We start from the raw sequence: 16,298 nt of genomic DNA on the forward strand, positions 1-16,298 counted from the left end.
CAGTAGCAGCAAAAGACCATTGCAGTTTTGTTCCCACTTGACCTGACTTTAAAAGCAAACAAATTACTACTGATAATTCAAATAAAAATGGCATGAGGGCAATAATAATGGCAAGAAGATTTACTGGAAATTGGAGTGTTGACTGGAAAAGATGGCTTGCTTATGTTGCATTTTGTTTGATGTAGCGATGATTAAAAATGTATTGCTTAGATAAGACTTAGAAGACACTTCTGACAGGGCAAGGTCACAGAGCAATGATACCATGTCCCAGCAGAACTTGGGGAGCTGTAGTACTCTGAGCCTTTCTGATATCGTACAGCTAATCATATCCCCAATCAGTGATGCAGAGAGCATCCAATGATTCATACTGCACCATCCATCATGCCACATAGCTTGCTCAAATTTCAATTCCTGTTTCACTCCTGATAGAATGCCAATCTCTGTGACCTCATTTCCTGACTCAATGCTGACACTGCCAATACTGCTGTCCTTAGACAGCTGTCTTATAGTAATATCTGACAGCAAGGGCACAGCACAGACAAATCAAAATGGCTGCTGTACACTTGGTTAATAAGTACAGGATTAATTCAGTCCTATACAGATTAGGGAAAAACCTCACATCACAACTGCTATGGTCTTTGTCTCTGTAACAAAGAGAGTGAGTTAGACAGAGTTCAGCAGAGTTGCGGTAAGCACGATGCAACGGAAGCAGGAGAGTGACCTGAGTCACTGAGTGGAGGTGATGAGAGTATGGGGAGCAGGCAGGCTGGCTACATTAAAATGGAACTAAATCTTTAATGAGACACCATCAGAGTCCTATATACACTCTGTGTGTGTGTGCGCATGCCAAATGATGCATTGACTTATTGGTTTGAGGTTATGTAGGTTGGGCAAACTGAATCTGCATTACTTCTATAGCTCCTGTGAGACATAATGAGGTTCGAGCAGGCATAAGAAAAACAAATGACTGTGGTAAAAGAAAGGAAAATAGAAGAGCTGCAGTTTCTTACCAGGTTACCAACAGACAGCACCTCCTCAAAATGTGGAGTCATGGGGTAGTGCTCCATGGCCATGAAGAGAGTGTTGAGGACAATACAGATGGTAATGGCCAGGTCGACAAATGGATCCATGACAATTAGGTAGAGTATATGTTTGATTTTCAACCAGATGGGACAACATTCCCAGATAAGGAAAATATTGGCAAACTTGTACCAACAGGGAGGACACTTCCTCTGAGACTCCTCCAACTCTGCAAAAATAGATGAAAGTGAAAGAAAGTCAAAAGGCTGAGGAAAGCAACTGTTTAAAGTAAGTTCATAAATTCACACAAGCAAAATATATTGTTGCTTAGTGAGTTTGCTATATAAGTTGCTTAGTGAGCAACAAACGTCATTTGTATGTGGATGTCAAGCTGTGGATCCTGTCTACCTTTTAAAACTATGCCCATAACCAAACACACATTTACTCTATGTGTTAAATGGTGTTGTTAAATATTTAAATCTGGGTAATGCAGATGATAATTTTTAAGTTGTAAAACTGTACTTTAATGGAATAGGATTACATCATTTCATCATCAAAAAACATCAAAACATCAAAAGAAAAAAGAGATGCATAGTATCCATACCCTCTATTAGTGTGTTGGTAACTACACTCATCTGACTGTTGGCACGGTCTTTTTCTTTAAAGGAGGAGTTGAGTTGATCCACAGATACCATAAGAGAACCAGAGTGCTTCTTCTTAATTTCCACATCTGTAGTCTGTTCTCAGAAAGACATATTATTAGTAAGACATAGTACTCATATCAATGCATAACACAATTAAACATGCATTAAAACTAAATGATCTTGCTTTATTCCATATAAGCATGTCATAATACATTTTAAATTCATACTGTAAATTTTCAAATAGTTGCCGTAATTTGCCACAACCGAGAAAGAAACCAGGTCTCTATTTAAAAATATAATTTGAGATAGCTTTTTTTTTTCTAATTTTCTCAGATTTCTGCAAATAGTATGTTCTTTAAGTGGTCATTATTAAAAAACTAACTTTTATTTAAGAATTTACAGTACACTAAACCTGTCACTGTATACTCCACACAACATAGTCACATCCTCTAAGTGCATGCAATGGCATGCATATCAGTGGAATTCAAGACATCATTTGCTACTACACCATGCTACATTTTCAGAAAGATAGTTAGGTAAAGGCAGGTAGATTGATTCAAAATTAAAGAGGAGTCTACCATGCTAACCATAAAAAGAAATACTGTTACAGAAAAAGAAAATTCTAGTTTGTCGTTGCACCATTCACTGGTTAAAAAACAGTGGATAAATGAGAATCAGAAGGGAAGGGAGCAGGTCAGAACTAGTTAAAGTGTAAGAATAATACAGGAAAAACTGGGGTAGATAAAAGCAGGGACAGAAAAGAGTATGGTGTGGATGTAGAAAGCTGTTAACAACTGAAAAAGTAGGAGTAAAATCTGACTTTGTTTTCTGCAGTATGTTATGATATAATACTATTTGTTATGAATGTTAATAATGGTATATTCATAAGCTTAGCAAAAGAGATGTTAGAAGGACTAAGGACAGCTGATATTATGTGGCATTGCTGTTAAATATTACTGTTATAGCTGGTTAGTAACTTCCAGGACTGTTACAAAAGGATCAGCAGAAAAGGTAATTAGATTTGGGTGGAAGTGTCAGTGTGAGATGAAATAATAAGACAGGATCTACATATTTAAGGGAGGAAGTGGGAATTATTGAGTTTAGGTAAAAGAGGAACAAGAGCCAAAGGGAAGCAGTTGTGAAGAAGATGCTGCAGAGACCGGGGCCACCACCATCATGCCTACACTATATTGGTGTCTCATGGACGTCCTTACACTGTCATCAGTGGCTGCCTTATCTATTTTCACCTCAGGCAGAAGCCGTCTGCCAGGACCGGGGCCGATGAGAGACACCACGCCATTGCAGTCCACTGTGCTGTTCCTCTTCCCTCCAGAGTGGGGTGCCAGCGGGTGGATGCGGGATGAGCCTTGGCTGTAGCCACTGTAGCTGTTGCGACGGTAAGGAATAAACAGGGATCCCCGGCGGTCTTCACTCTCCTCTACTGTGCTGTGCTCATCATCCGCAAACTCGTTTTCTGAGCCTATGTCCTTTGATCGGCCTTTGAAGCTAAAGATGCTGCTACGGCTGTTATGGCGGGACATGAAGGGTGAGCCTGGGATGCTGAGTAGTGACTAAAGAGACAGATGTAGAGTGGGAAAGCAGAAGTTAGTTGATATGTAAGTAAAAAAGCCCGACAGGGTGAAGAGGGCAAATGAAACAAGCTAGATTGAGGAGGAATAAACCAGAGGGCATAATCTGATTGGTTCAACAGTGGCAAAGAGAAATGGACAGGGTTACTGTTAAAACCTGAAATATATCATTGTGATGATATATCACTCTGTGATGACAGAGGAATATACAAACCTATAAACAAGTTCAGTTTCATGTGTATTCAAATGTATTACCCCATATGTACAATCTTTGCCACAGTGATGGTGTTTTGTTCTCGACCAACATGCAGGGAGCCCACTCACTGACAACACATTTAATATGTCTTTTCATTAGTTTAAATCATGGAATTAACCTCAACAGCAGCTGACCTGAGCTGCTGTTTGACATTTTAAACAGCAAATCAGTAGCCTACAGCTGTGAAAGAGTGAGAGAAATTAGTAGGCTGCTGTAGTGGCAGATAGCATTATTCACTCCAACAGATCAAATAAACAGATGACCAAACATACTCTGAAGCCATTAAAAATCATCTTGTTGGAGCTGACAGTGCCAAAGGAAAAAGTGTGAGAGTAAACTTGCAAAGTAGTGGTACTTTGGTAAAATATGCCATTATTTCAGGGAAATTACTGATTAAGTGTCAAAGACTGTCAAAGCAGGGGGGGATGAGCACAGAAAAGTGATGCCAATGCAGCAACGTTTGAATTAGTTTTCTTTCATTTGAAAACACAACAGTGAGGCGCAAACCAGCATAGGTATCAAGTATAAACCATCAACAGATAGCACACAACATTTTGTGAGCTGCTGAAAAATTAGACATCACAGAAGAAGAACCTAGGATCTCAATGGTAACTGGAGCTTAAGAATAACTCTCCTTGAAATGTCCTACAGAAAAATAGTACATGGTTACAATTTGAACTATGTGTACTATGTTATCTCGTTTTCTCTGATGATGGCCGTGCTAGCAAAGCCAGAGATGCCAGAAGGCAAACGCCATAAGACAAATTTGGCTGAGGTTCAAAAGATAAGAGTCATGAGGAGAAGGAATCTTTTTTGCCTTCTAGACACAAGTTTAGACCTACTGAACTGCAACTGCAACAGTTGTAGGATTCTGAAAGATCCAAAATGCCTAATGATTTTAGGATTGTCACTTACTGTATAATTTGTCCAGAGGCATCAATAGATGCTAGAGTTGAATATACCAAGTCAAACATGAGCCTCTGTTTATAACAGAGCTTTTATTGTTAGCTTTACCTGGTTCATGATGGATGTCTTCCTCCCCAGGCGAGTTCCTGGGAAACGAATGGTGCTCTTCTTGCTGCCATCATCTGACTCTGACTTAACAACCTTCTCACTGTCTCCCTTTTCTTTCTCCTGCTCTTTCTGACGCCATTTCTTCTTGCGATTGCGACGCTCTTTGGCACTTTTGGAGCTCAGCTTAGAGACCTCAGAGGAGCTTCGAGACAAGTGCCCCCCTCCTTCATCCTCTAGTGCAGCCTCAGACACTGTGCCCGCAGATGTCGCCATAGCAGCAGCCTGACAAAAAAACAAACATGATAACAAAAATCTTTTCTTTTTATGAATGGGTAAAAATGTATGTGTGTGAAACCTACCTGAGTCTCCTCCTGCTGCTTCTTCAGCTGTTCCAGCATGGCCTTAAATTCAGCTTCTTTCTGCTCTGCCTCCTCAATAGTGGCTTGGTTCTGCTCTTCATAAGCCATGGCCACTACAGCCAGGATAAGATTCACCAGGTAGAAGGATCCCACAAAGATGACTAACACAAAGAAGATCATGTAGGTCTTTCCTGCGGCTCGCAAAGTCTGACCCCAAAAAAAAAAAGAAAAGAAAAAGAGAAAATTACCAGAATTTTAAATTGACTGGACAAGAAATACAGTGTTTTCAAACATGTATTGTTCTAGTGATAAAATGTAAATTAATCTATTTTAGCAAAACTATTGATTAGTGTTCATGAGTATTTTTCTGTAGGACTTTCTTATTCTCAGAGAAATTTGTATTATATTATTGCTGGTGTTTCTATTTCCCAGTCACGTTTTTCTCCAGGAAAACCTCCAGACAGGGGAGAAAAATGCAGGAATTTCCAGTTAGAATAGGCTCACAGACACAAACATACAGTAAAACAGCAACTGGCCTATTTACCAAATTAAATTACTCTATTTTGTTTTAATGATGCAGAGGAGGAGGAAATAAATGTTACCACAGTGTCTGAGTAGTGAATTTTGACCTTGCAGATATTATATTGTATGTTTTTTTAGCAAATGTATTTGTCTCCCTTCTGGTCCCTTCATTTGTTCATTAATACCTCTTAGGTATTAATCAGATTTGAGGATCTTAATAATGTACAAACATTACCTTTTTTTGTGAATTGAGGACAAAAACCATTACATCTCTGTGTTGCTAAAGACTGAAGAGACTTTCATATAGATCATTTGCTCATACTGTGATAAATTATACAGTGCTCAGTTTAACTTCTTATTGGCAAATATGTGTCAATTTAAAAAGAAGAGGAAACAGAAAAATTAAGGAAAACACTGCTTTACCAGCATGTAGAGATTTTCCCAGAAGTCTTGGGTCATAAGGCGAAAGAGGGTGAGGAAAGCCCATCCAAAGCTGTCGAAGCTTGTGTAACCATAGTTAGGGTTCCTTCCAGCTTTCATACATATAAAGCCCTCTGGACATCGGCTGGAAGCAGAGATATAGTAAAATTTTAATTCCAACATTTAAGTGACTGAAATGTGTATGTAATTATACCCACAGTCTTAGATGTATATACTGTATACTAGTGTATTTTCCAAATAAATATTTTTCTGTATGATTATAAAATAACTAAATATAACCAAATCACAAAAATGAGCATGACTAAATGTATCTGTATCAGAGCCTAGAACATCCGCACAGACCAAATTCCATGGTAAGATATGGCTGGCATGTGACTAAAGAGTAGCCTCAGTTTAAACAGGACCTGATGAGATCTTTGAAGCCATAGGCAGGTGTTATCTAGTAACGCCATTTAATTCAACTGATGTGTTCAACTGGCAAGAAGTTGCAGCAGGTGACAAGAAACACAGAGGGAAAACATGCAGCTTCCAATGAAGTAACTCAGGACAAGACACACACTGACGTCGGTAAAGAGAGGAGTAAGAAAAAGAGTAGGAAGAGGGTGCAGTTGCCTTAATAGCTATTCAGAAAATTGTGAAAAGAAGATTATTACCCTCTGCAGAGCAGAGTGGTTACAAAGGAACACAGAGAGACAACCAGAAAAAGAGTATAGTAATCATTGTGATCTGTAGTGATTGCAGGGAGCAGGTGGAGGAAAATCTAGAGAGGTGGAGATCTGCTCTAGAAAACAGAGGAATGAAGCTTAGCCGCAGTAAGTCATGTCTGAATACATGTGTGTGAGCTGCCAGGCAGGAGGTCTAGAGGAAGACCAAAGAGGAGATTTATGGATGTAGTGAGAGAGGACATGAAGTTATTTGGTGTGAGAGAAGAGGATGCAGAGGACAGAGTTAGATGGAGGCACGTGATTCACTGTGGCGACCCATGAAAGGGAACAAACGAAAGAAAAGAAGTAAACCCTTTCACTCCACTGAGAAACTGTATAGGCCAAAGTAACAGTAAGAAGAGACTGACCAATAATTTAACAAAATCAATAGCAGCGCTGAGAGAGAACATGACCTGGAAGACTTTGACAACACTAAAGAACTCACTATTGAGTTCAATACCCAGGAGCCAATGTTGAAGGAAATCCTGCTGTAACAAAGTCAGGCCTTTACTGTAGTGGAATAGCTTACATGGTTTTCAACAGATGACGCAGTCTCCTACCACATTTGTGGAAGCTTTTAAACTTGATATGGAGGAAGACGGCAGCTTAGACTCAAACATTCGAAGAGGGTATCGGGATATGAAAGAAGGAAGATAAAGCAAGGATCATAGGTCAGTTGAGTGATCATCACTCCTCAGTAAGCCATTCTCCCATTTCCTTGCCTAACATCTGACGGAACATCTCCCGAGAGGGGCATACATCAATACCTGAGTGCACAAAAGAAGAATATCCAGAGGCCGGAGTGCATTGAGCAAAGATGGGGTCACTTCGTAGATCAGAAAGGTATAAAACGGTTGTTACAACGTGGCTGATCTGTGGCTGCTCCTTGGCACTGCAAGACTACACAGCAGGAGGAGACATCACGAGCATCACTGATGCTTCATAAAACCTTTCAAGATGCTATGGATGAAAATGGTGACCCATGAGCCAATGTGGCCTGATCAATCCTAGAACATCTGGATGAAGGGGTCTGATGTTAAAAGACCAGAAGCACCCAATAAACCCTATTTAAATGGCTGAACATGTTTGCAAGAGCATCATAAAGAACAATAAAAAAAACCTGAGACACCACCAGACAACTAGAATAAACATGGAGGCTTCCATTTAGTGATTAAGCTTTGACTTACCCTGAGTCAGAACTATTTCCACATAGTAACGCATCAAGCTGACCAGGAAGGAAGTAGAAATTGGCTATAAAAAAAGAGAAGACCTTTTTTAGTTAATGGTACCAATATTTTTACAAAGTAGGTTAAACAAAGTGTTATTTATCAAAAATAATACTAACAAAAAATATTAGGTTACAAATACGTTCTGTCAAATTTAATTTTTGCAGCCAGGCGCAAGCAGTATAATAAAGTATCAAGGTAATTGCTCACAGTCATTCATGATGTATCCGCGCCAGTCAAAGCCCCTGCTGCCATTTGCCAGATACTGCTCAGTCATGTTGATTGGCCAGATTACACACTTATTCCGCAGGTTTCCCATGAAAAGCTGTAGTCCGATCAGAGCAAAGACGCTGAGACAGAAGACGGTCAAGATCATTACATCCGACAGCTTCTTCACAGACTGGATCAGAGCACCCACAATGGTCTTCAAGCCTGTCAATTAATACACAATAAACACACACACACACAAACACACACACATACACACAGATGTGCACAAATGCACATACATGAAAATAGACAAACTCACATACACATGCAAACCAGTAAACACATTCAAAAACACATACACACAAATAGAGGAAATAAAATGACTTGCAACTTCTTGGATCTCAAGAGTGCACAAGCTGATTTAAGTTGTTACAACCACAATTAAAAAAAACTCCTCATGCACAAAAGAGACTATGTTATGTAAGGAATATTTAATAATGTATTTAACCTGTGCTTTTCAGGCTCTTGTATCAATCCAAACTTGGCAGGCACCAGAACTAGTTCTCAAGCATAATCATGCTTGAGTCCAGCACTCCCAAACCTCAGCACCTGACACTGACTTCCAGTGCATCCAGTTAGGAGAATAAAACTAGTTTACAGAAGGGGATTCTTCTAGTTGTTCCTCTCACCCATCCCTTGAAAGCTGTAGTTTTTTTTAATTATTTATCAATTAAGTGCTTCTTAGTTATGTTGTAAGTATTTATATAGTATTATATAATATCACTATTTAATTTTAATACTTCCACTTCCACAATACATCTACTTGCACAAAAGTTACAGGTATGCAGGTATTCCCATAATGTACTGTAGCACCAAAGTAGAGCCATGACTCTACAGCTCAGAAGAACATGTTGTCTTGCATCTCTATGTTTTTCTCACACTCATTTTAAAAGGATGTAGTCTGATTTTACTTATTGTGAGCACTGCATATGTCTAAAAAGGAGAATGATCCATTTTAGTTAAAGTCCACCATCTGGAATTAACAATCAGAATTAAAGCTGTAAAACGTGTGAAATAAGAAAGTCAGGAAACAATTTGCGAGTAAAAACCAAGTTACCACTTGTCTGTTTTTTGGATTATCATAGACTGAGCTGCTCATATACATTGCCACATTGTCAGTGCTGGTACTCTAATTTAGTGGAGTAAGGACACAGTCACAGACAGAAGTACAGAAACAGGAAAAAGGCTTTTCGTTTCAAGGGCTAAAATTCAATTTTTTTATTTAGAATAGACAAATAACCTCCATCTTTGACATTATACTGTATGCCCCAATCACAAGAATCTGAGCCTTGTATCCATCTATCCATCTATTATCTGTAACCGCTTATACTGTGTAGGGTCGCAGGGGGCTGCAGCCTATCCCAGGGTGAGAGGAGGGGTACACCATGGACAGGTCGCCAGTCTGTCTCAGGGCCAACGCAGAGAGACATATACAGACAGACAAATATTCTCACTCGCATTCAAACCTACGGGCAATTTGGCGTAATGTGGATGTCTTTAGACTGTGGAGCATTTTAATTGTAAAAAAATCTCCTTCCATAAACAAAGCCTGTTGAATAAAAGCAGCCTATGTCAGAGTAAAACTAGACTAGACTTTAGAAGATTTTGCTTTTGGTGGGATTGATTTATATGCAATTTTGTATCTGTTTGTATTTCTGGATGGTTATCAAAAAGAGATCTTTCTAGAAACATAAAATAAAACCAAACATGGCTATTTCCTATGTAATAACATAAACTCAACTCTACTAAGATGCACTCAAGTTAAACCACAGATATAAATTCAGTTTTTTCGTCACATAACAAACAATGCAGCTGTATGGGATGTTTCCATTAGAAAGGGACTTTTACATTAAACTAAACAAAATAAATAAATGTTAAACAGGATTACATCTGGATTCAGAATCTTTTTAGATAGGAGAACTGTGTAACAAGATTAACATTTTGCCTTTACTCCTTCCATCAATGGGAACATCCCTGAGAAACTGCAATTATTAAGTATACGGCATCCGGCAAAAACCAACTGCAGCACCACAAATACCAAACAGTGCACAGAGCCAGGCTCAGTTAAGTAAGCAGTAGCGAAGAAGAGAAAGAGAGGACAGGCGAGGAAGAGTTGGTGGCTGGGAGCAATGAGAAATGAAAGGTGGCATGCAGGTCATTTAAACGCCAAGGCTGAAAGAATAGACTGTGTCAGCATCACCTGTCTGTAAAACTGTGATGCTGGCCTCCCTTTAACGGAAGAACCATTCCCATCTCAGCTACCTAAGGTGTTGGACGAGCCCTCAGGTTAGTTTAGCTCAGAGTACGATATGTTGGAGGAACTGTACTGTACTAGGTGTGTGTGTGTGTGTGTGTGTGTATATACACTGAAATCCAATGACTTCATAGTGTCTTCACACCTTAATGATTTTGAGTGAATCTAATGTACAATCACAACTATAGTATAAACTTGCATTCTGTCTGTTTTGAATTTCAAACATATGTTCTGATCCTTCATATTAATAAGATTTATTCAGTATTTAATAGTTTCCCTTTCACTCCCAGGATGGTAGCCCAGGCTAATGCTCCCCAGCCTGGGAAAATCCTCTCCAGCCTGGGTAAACGTTCCAGGGCCCTGGCCCATAATCCCCAGCCCTTTATCAAATAACTAAAACAAAACATCATCCAAATAAAGCCAAACTTGTAAAAGCATATGTCTCTTACTTTCATGCAGTGTCAATATGTTGTAAATTTAGGCTTGGCAGTCTTACAGAATTAAATTAAAGTATTTACAAATGAGAAGGCAATGTCATAGAATTTGGATGTATAACATGAAACTGCACACAAACCAGATGTGCAATAAGGTGAGGGACTTACACTTGTCATTATCATGTTTACCCTAATTAGTTTATTCATTTACAAACTCATAAAAAACATCCTGAAAGGCAATTCCATGATCTAAACTCTTGCCCTTTATTATGAAATTGTCATGGACCTATTTTTTAATTGCACTTTGATTAGACAAGTACAAAAAGATAGTTGTTGCATACTTTAAGATGGTGTATGTGTACAGCTTTCCATATGAGACAATTCAGCCCACAAGACTGCCAGTAGACTGCTAAGCCTATCAAAAATGTATTTGTACCATTTTTGATTTTTATAAAACAAATTTAAAAAATGCAGAAATTCTAACTCATCCTCTATCTAAAAAGAAAAAATATGACATTAATTGAAATAAAGACAGGTAATAGATAAAGGGAGCTCAGCCTTAGTGTTTAAATGGGAGTCTCACCTGGAATGACAGAAATTGTTTTCAATGCTCGGAGAACCCTGAACGTTCTCAGCGCCGAGACATTCCCAAGGTCCACAAACTCTGTTATATATCTGTAACAAGGTAGGATGACACACAGAACAGAACCCAATGACACACAACACACACAATAACAACACACACGCACGCATGTATGCGCAAGAGCACGACACCAGCACCACCATCGAAGACCAGAAGGGGACACCACGGTGAGAGAAAGAACGCCTGCCTGATCAGAGAGAAGAGAACGGAGGAGAAGGAGGAGAGGAGGGGGACTGAAACAAAACCACGACTAACATCAACCCCGTGCCCCCCCCTGCCAAAACATACACCTGGCCCGTCTTACCTGGGATAACTGAAATTGTTTTCAAAGCCCTCAGAACCCTGAACGTACGCAGAGCTGACACATTGCCTAGGTTTACAAACTCTGTTATATACCTGCAAGGTGGATCAGATACAGTTACTCAGCCGCCATCTCAGATAGAGGAAAGAAAGAATTGTTAGCTACAAAATTATCATTATCAAAACATTATCAAGTTGTACGATGAGAATTGTTTACAGCCACTCCAACTTTCGAATGTCTTAGTGACTAATTAGAATAGCAAGAAGGTAAAACTTCTGCCCATCAATCACAAATGCACAACTCATTCTAGTCTTCACAAACCTGCAAACAGCAGGAAGAAAACAAGTGTTTGAGAAGATGACATGAATCACAAACACTGTCCCTGAAGTAACAGTGAATGAGAAGAACAGCTGCACTGCACAACTGCACTGGCTAACCTACATCTAACAATAGTTTGGTGGCAATAATTTGTATCAGTAAGTACTAGACTGGAAAAGTGTGTTCAGCTGGTTGGAGCTTTTTTCCTTACTGATTCTCTCTCATTGAGAATTTTATCCACTAAGTGAAATTAAAATGAGTCAGGCTCTGTCCACAGTCACTCTCCCATTTTGTCTGAGTGTCCAACTTTTGACTGTCCTCCAAAATCACTCGGAGCAGGAGTAAAAAAAGAAAAGGTTGTGCCCATGTACAAAGCTTTCTACAAAAGATCCCATGATGCAACACAAGCATATTTTATGCATGAAAAAATGACTGTGGTGGCAGTCTGCACATATTGCAGACTGAGTATGGAAACAGCTTTGGACAGCAGCTATTTTCTAATTTGTCATGTATGTAAAAGCACAGGTGTCAGCAATAACTTGAATGCTCCACTAATGTGCTTCACAGTGTTATGACATTATTATCAGTCATATTAAATTCCCCATTTGGTTTCTTGTTCTAATTGCAGGATTTTTAGATTTGATTGTAGCTGTTTATGTTATTTTTATTTACATAGTTATTTATTTATTTAAATATTTATTAGTTGAAATACTTACGCCATTGAGATGACCATGAAATCTAGCCAGTTCCATGGGTCTCTGAGAAAGGTGAAATCGTCTATAGCGAAGCCTCGGGCGACAATTTTTGTGAGCGACTCAAATGTATAGATACCTGTGAAGGTATACCTTGAAAAAAGAAAGAAGTCAGTAAAACAGTGAAATGAAACAAGGACGTTCCTGAGAATGTAGAATGAGCTTATACTTACTCTACTTGCTTGGACCATTCTGGAGGATCACTAAATGTCATGAATATACAGTTGGTCAAAATCGTACACATGATGATCATGCTGAATAACGTGAGAAGACAGAAGTTAAGGAAAGTTTATACAGTGCTACCATAACACCTAACACACACCAACAACTGCAATAAAACCCTAATGTTAAAGAGAAGCAGAGAAAGGACAAAACTGCTTTACTGCTAACTAATGTAGGCAATAGCTCGACTTAGTATTAACTGAACTTCTATAGCATGTTCAGAAAAAAAACTTATACATTGCAAAAAACATCAAGCATGGAAATTGAATAACTTGGAAGGATATGAATGTATCAAAATCTTAATAGCTATTCGCCTAAGTAGATTAAAAGGGCTTAAGATGTACAAGGAGGGCGTGGCACTGAAGCGGAAGATTGTTTTCCCTTTGTTTAGGACTATAAATGTCTGTGGAAAAAAAGAGAAACAAAGGAAGAAAGAAAGCATAATTAATAAATGGCACATATGATTTGGCACATGTCTGTTGATTACCTGGTGTGAGTCGTGGACTCACCTGAGTCATGGGGCACTAAAAATACTAATACTGAAAAGCATCTTAATATGCAATACACAGAATAAAATATACTATATATAAGATAAAATGCACACACATGAGACTGTGCTTTACTCTGTCCTGTCACCTCACCCTGTCCTGATGAGGTTTTCGTCATAATGGCAGCTTTGTGAGCTGCCTCAGAAGAAGCAGACAGGCGAGTGGGATGCTCTCCCCTGTCCTTGGCCAAATGACTCTCTTCTCCCCAAGTTTAAAGCTCTTACTGGAAGAGAACCGCAAATGCTGTCATCGATCAGGGGTAGATCTGCTGACTCTAGGCTCTCAACAACCACTCCCCACCCATAAACAGAGCTGGGCCAAGTGGGGCTGGGCACTGGGGTGAGGCAGCAGTGTGTGTGTCTGTACATATCTTAGTCTTGTTTGTGGATGTTTGTGGTCAATTTTAGACAGAAACAACATGGGGACAGAGTGATAAGTATGACGTACTACTGGAACACTTCATTTTTACAACTACGGTTGATACCAGGGTGTCCCATCTGTTTTGCAACTACAGTACCTTGGAAAAGTATTAACACCCCTTGAAAATGTCCACATTTTGACAAGTTACTAGCACAAATGTAAATATATTTTATTAATTTATGTGATAGACCAACACAAAGTGGTACATAATTGTGAAGTAAAAGGAAAATGATGGTGAATGGTTTTCAAAATTCTTTACAAATAAATATCTGAAAAGTGTGGCATGCATTTGTATCCATCCCCCTGAGTCAATACTTTGTAGAACCACTACTTGCTGCAGTTATAGTTTCAAGTCTTATTTGGGTTTGTCTCTTCTCTGCAAAATAGCAAAGATGGAGAGCAACAGTAATTTTCAAATCTTGCTACAGATTCTCAATTGGATTAAGGTCTGGACTTTGACTGGGTCATTCTAAAACATGAATATGCTTTGATCTAAACCATTCCATTGTAGCTCTGGCTGTATGTTTAGTTTCATTGTCCTGCTGGAAGGTGAATCTCTGCTCCAGTCTCAAGTCTTTGCAGACTCTAACAGGTTTTTTCTAAGATTTCCCTGTATTTGGCTACATCCATCTTCCCATCAACTCTGACCATCTTTGCTGTCCCTGCTGAAGAAAAGCATCATAATGCTGCCACCACAATGTTTACAATGGGGATGGTGGCTTGGCTGCTTCTCTGACTAATGCTCTCCTTGCCCGGCCCGTCAGTTTAGGTGGACGGCCATGTCTTGGTAGGTTTTCAGATGATAGATTCTACAGTGCTCTGCAAGATGTTCAAATCTTGGGATATTTTTTATACCCTAATCCTGCTTTAAACTTCTCCACAACTTTATCCCTGACTTATCTGGTGTGTTCCTTGGAATTCATGACGCTGTTTGTTTACTAATGTTCTCTACAAAACTCTGAGAGCTTCAAACAACAGGTGTATTTATACTGGGGTTAGATTGAACAAGGGTGGACTCTACTAATATTTACTAATTAGGTGAATTCTGAAGGCAATTGGTTCCACTGGATTTTAGTTAGGGGTATCAGAGCAAAGGGGGGTGAATGCATGCCACACTTTTTAGATAATTATTTGTAAAAACTTTTGAAACTATAATTCTCCCTTCACTTCACAATTATTTACCACATTGTGTTGGTCTATAACATAAAATCCCAATAAAATACATTTGTGTTTGTGGTTGTAATGTGACAAAATGTGGAAATGTTCCAGGAGCATGAACAGTTTTTTATAGTGTTTATAGTGTGTTTTGTAAGTGCTGTATAGTGTGTAGGCATAAGAGTTTTGAAGTGGTTCATATTCCATACATTTTATCAATGCGTGGTCCATATCATAGGGATTTTGTGAGTTAGTTACAATATACAATGTTATAGTTATTTCCACCATAATTGCATTCACTCATTTGTATTCATGACACCTTCATCAATACGGGTTGCTAGTGTTTACAGAAAACACATCATGTTCTGTATGTACCCAGTAATGGAGAATGACATAATAGAAGAGGTGAATTTAAATTCATTTCAAATGCTTTTAACTGATATATGTATTACTTTTCTAGTTCACATTTAAATTGAAATCATAATCACTGCACCCACATAAGACAGCCTGCTCATGCCACACACACACACACCATGGTTCATATTATAGGAAAGACTAGACAGAAACATGGAGATGACCTGAACTGTCAGCAGACAGTGTTGTCCTGAAATCTTAATAAATTAAAAATAGCTTCTGTAATCTTTAGAAAGACACAGAGTGTTCTCTCTACATCAGAAGACTCCTCTCTCCCCTGTAATACTTAAAATATCCCTTTTATCCCATTTACTGTCATGTGTAGGATAATGTCTTTATTCTTAATCAAAACTATAAAAAAGAAAAACAAAAATCCACTCTTATTTTTCTCTCTGAGGTCAAGTGAAGCGTTTTGCTGACCAAGATAATACAGAATGCGCATAGAAGGCGAGAGTGCAAAATATGAAATATCTCATTAGCTGTTTACAGATGTCCAGCGTGCATAACTATGTCTCCTATGTTAATCACTGTGAAGTATAATGCCATGGATAAATTCTATTAATTTCTACAGCTCTAGACAGTATTTTATGCAGACTATTGATTTGTCCTTATTGAGTTTCAATGTAGGTCATCCCCTATAACATAAGGAATGGCTGAAAGTTTCATTAGGATTCAACAATTTAACTACAATGTTGCTCACTTAAATTTCTCGATATGCAGACAGAAAATTCTGCTGTTGATGCAAAGTTGGCAACCTGGCACAATTAGAACAAGGGATGCAATTGCCAGGCA

At 38.8% G+C, this 16,298-nt stretch overlaps 1 protein-coding gene across 13 annotated transcripts in view; it reads right to left on the minus strand.

Annotated features, from left to right (window-relative positions):
• Positions 1-16,298, minus strand: part of scn8ab (sodium channel, voltage gated, type VIII, alpha subunit b) — a 45,149-nt gene that overhangs the window by 19,309 nt on the left and 9,542 nt on the right. For 6 of the 13 annotated variants that reach the window (XR_010914379.1, XM_067503608.1, XM_067503598.1 and 3 more), the window contains exons 3-14: positions 13,254-13,372; positions 12,921-13,010; positions 12,712-12,840; positions 11,317-11,408; positions 7,986-8,207; positions 7,737-7,800; positions 5,828-5,969; positions 4,883-5,089; positions 4,524-4,805; positions 2,849-3,235; positions 1,625-1,757; positions 1,011-1,249 (exon numbers count right to left, since the gene is read on the minus strand). Coding sequence is in view for 12 of the 13 variants with exons in the window: in XM_067503608.1 (XP_067359709.1) it covers positions 1,011-1,249; positions 1,625-1,757; positions 2,849-3,235; positions 4,524-4,805; positions 4,883-5,089; positions 5,828-5,969; positions 7,737-7,800; positions 7,986-8,207; positions 11,317-11,408; positions 12,712-12,840; positions 12,921-13,010; positions 13,254-13,372 (2,106 nt within the window). In the remaining variant the exon portion in view is untranslated. Of the gene's footprint in view, positions 1-1,010; positions 1,250-1,624; positions 1,758-2,848; positions 3,236-4,523; positions 4,806-4,882; positions 5,090-5,827; positions 5,970-7,736; positions 7,801-7,985; positions 8,208-11,316; positions 11,409-11,680; positions 11,773-12,711; positions 12,841-12,920; positions 13,011-13,253; positions 13,373-16,298 lie in introns of all 13 variants that reach the window. The other 7 variants (XM_067503610.1, XM_067503606.1, XM_067503609.1 and 4 more) reach the window with 5 other exon arrangements.

Source organism: Channa argus, chromosome 5 (assembly GCF_033026475.1).
Source record: "Channa argus isolate prfri chromosome 5, Channa argus male v1.0, whole genome shotgun sequence".
NCBI classification, from domain to species: Eukaryota; Metazoa; Chordata; class Actinopteri; order Anabantiformes; family Channidae; genus Channa; species Channa argus.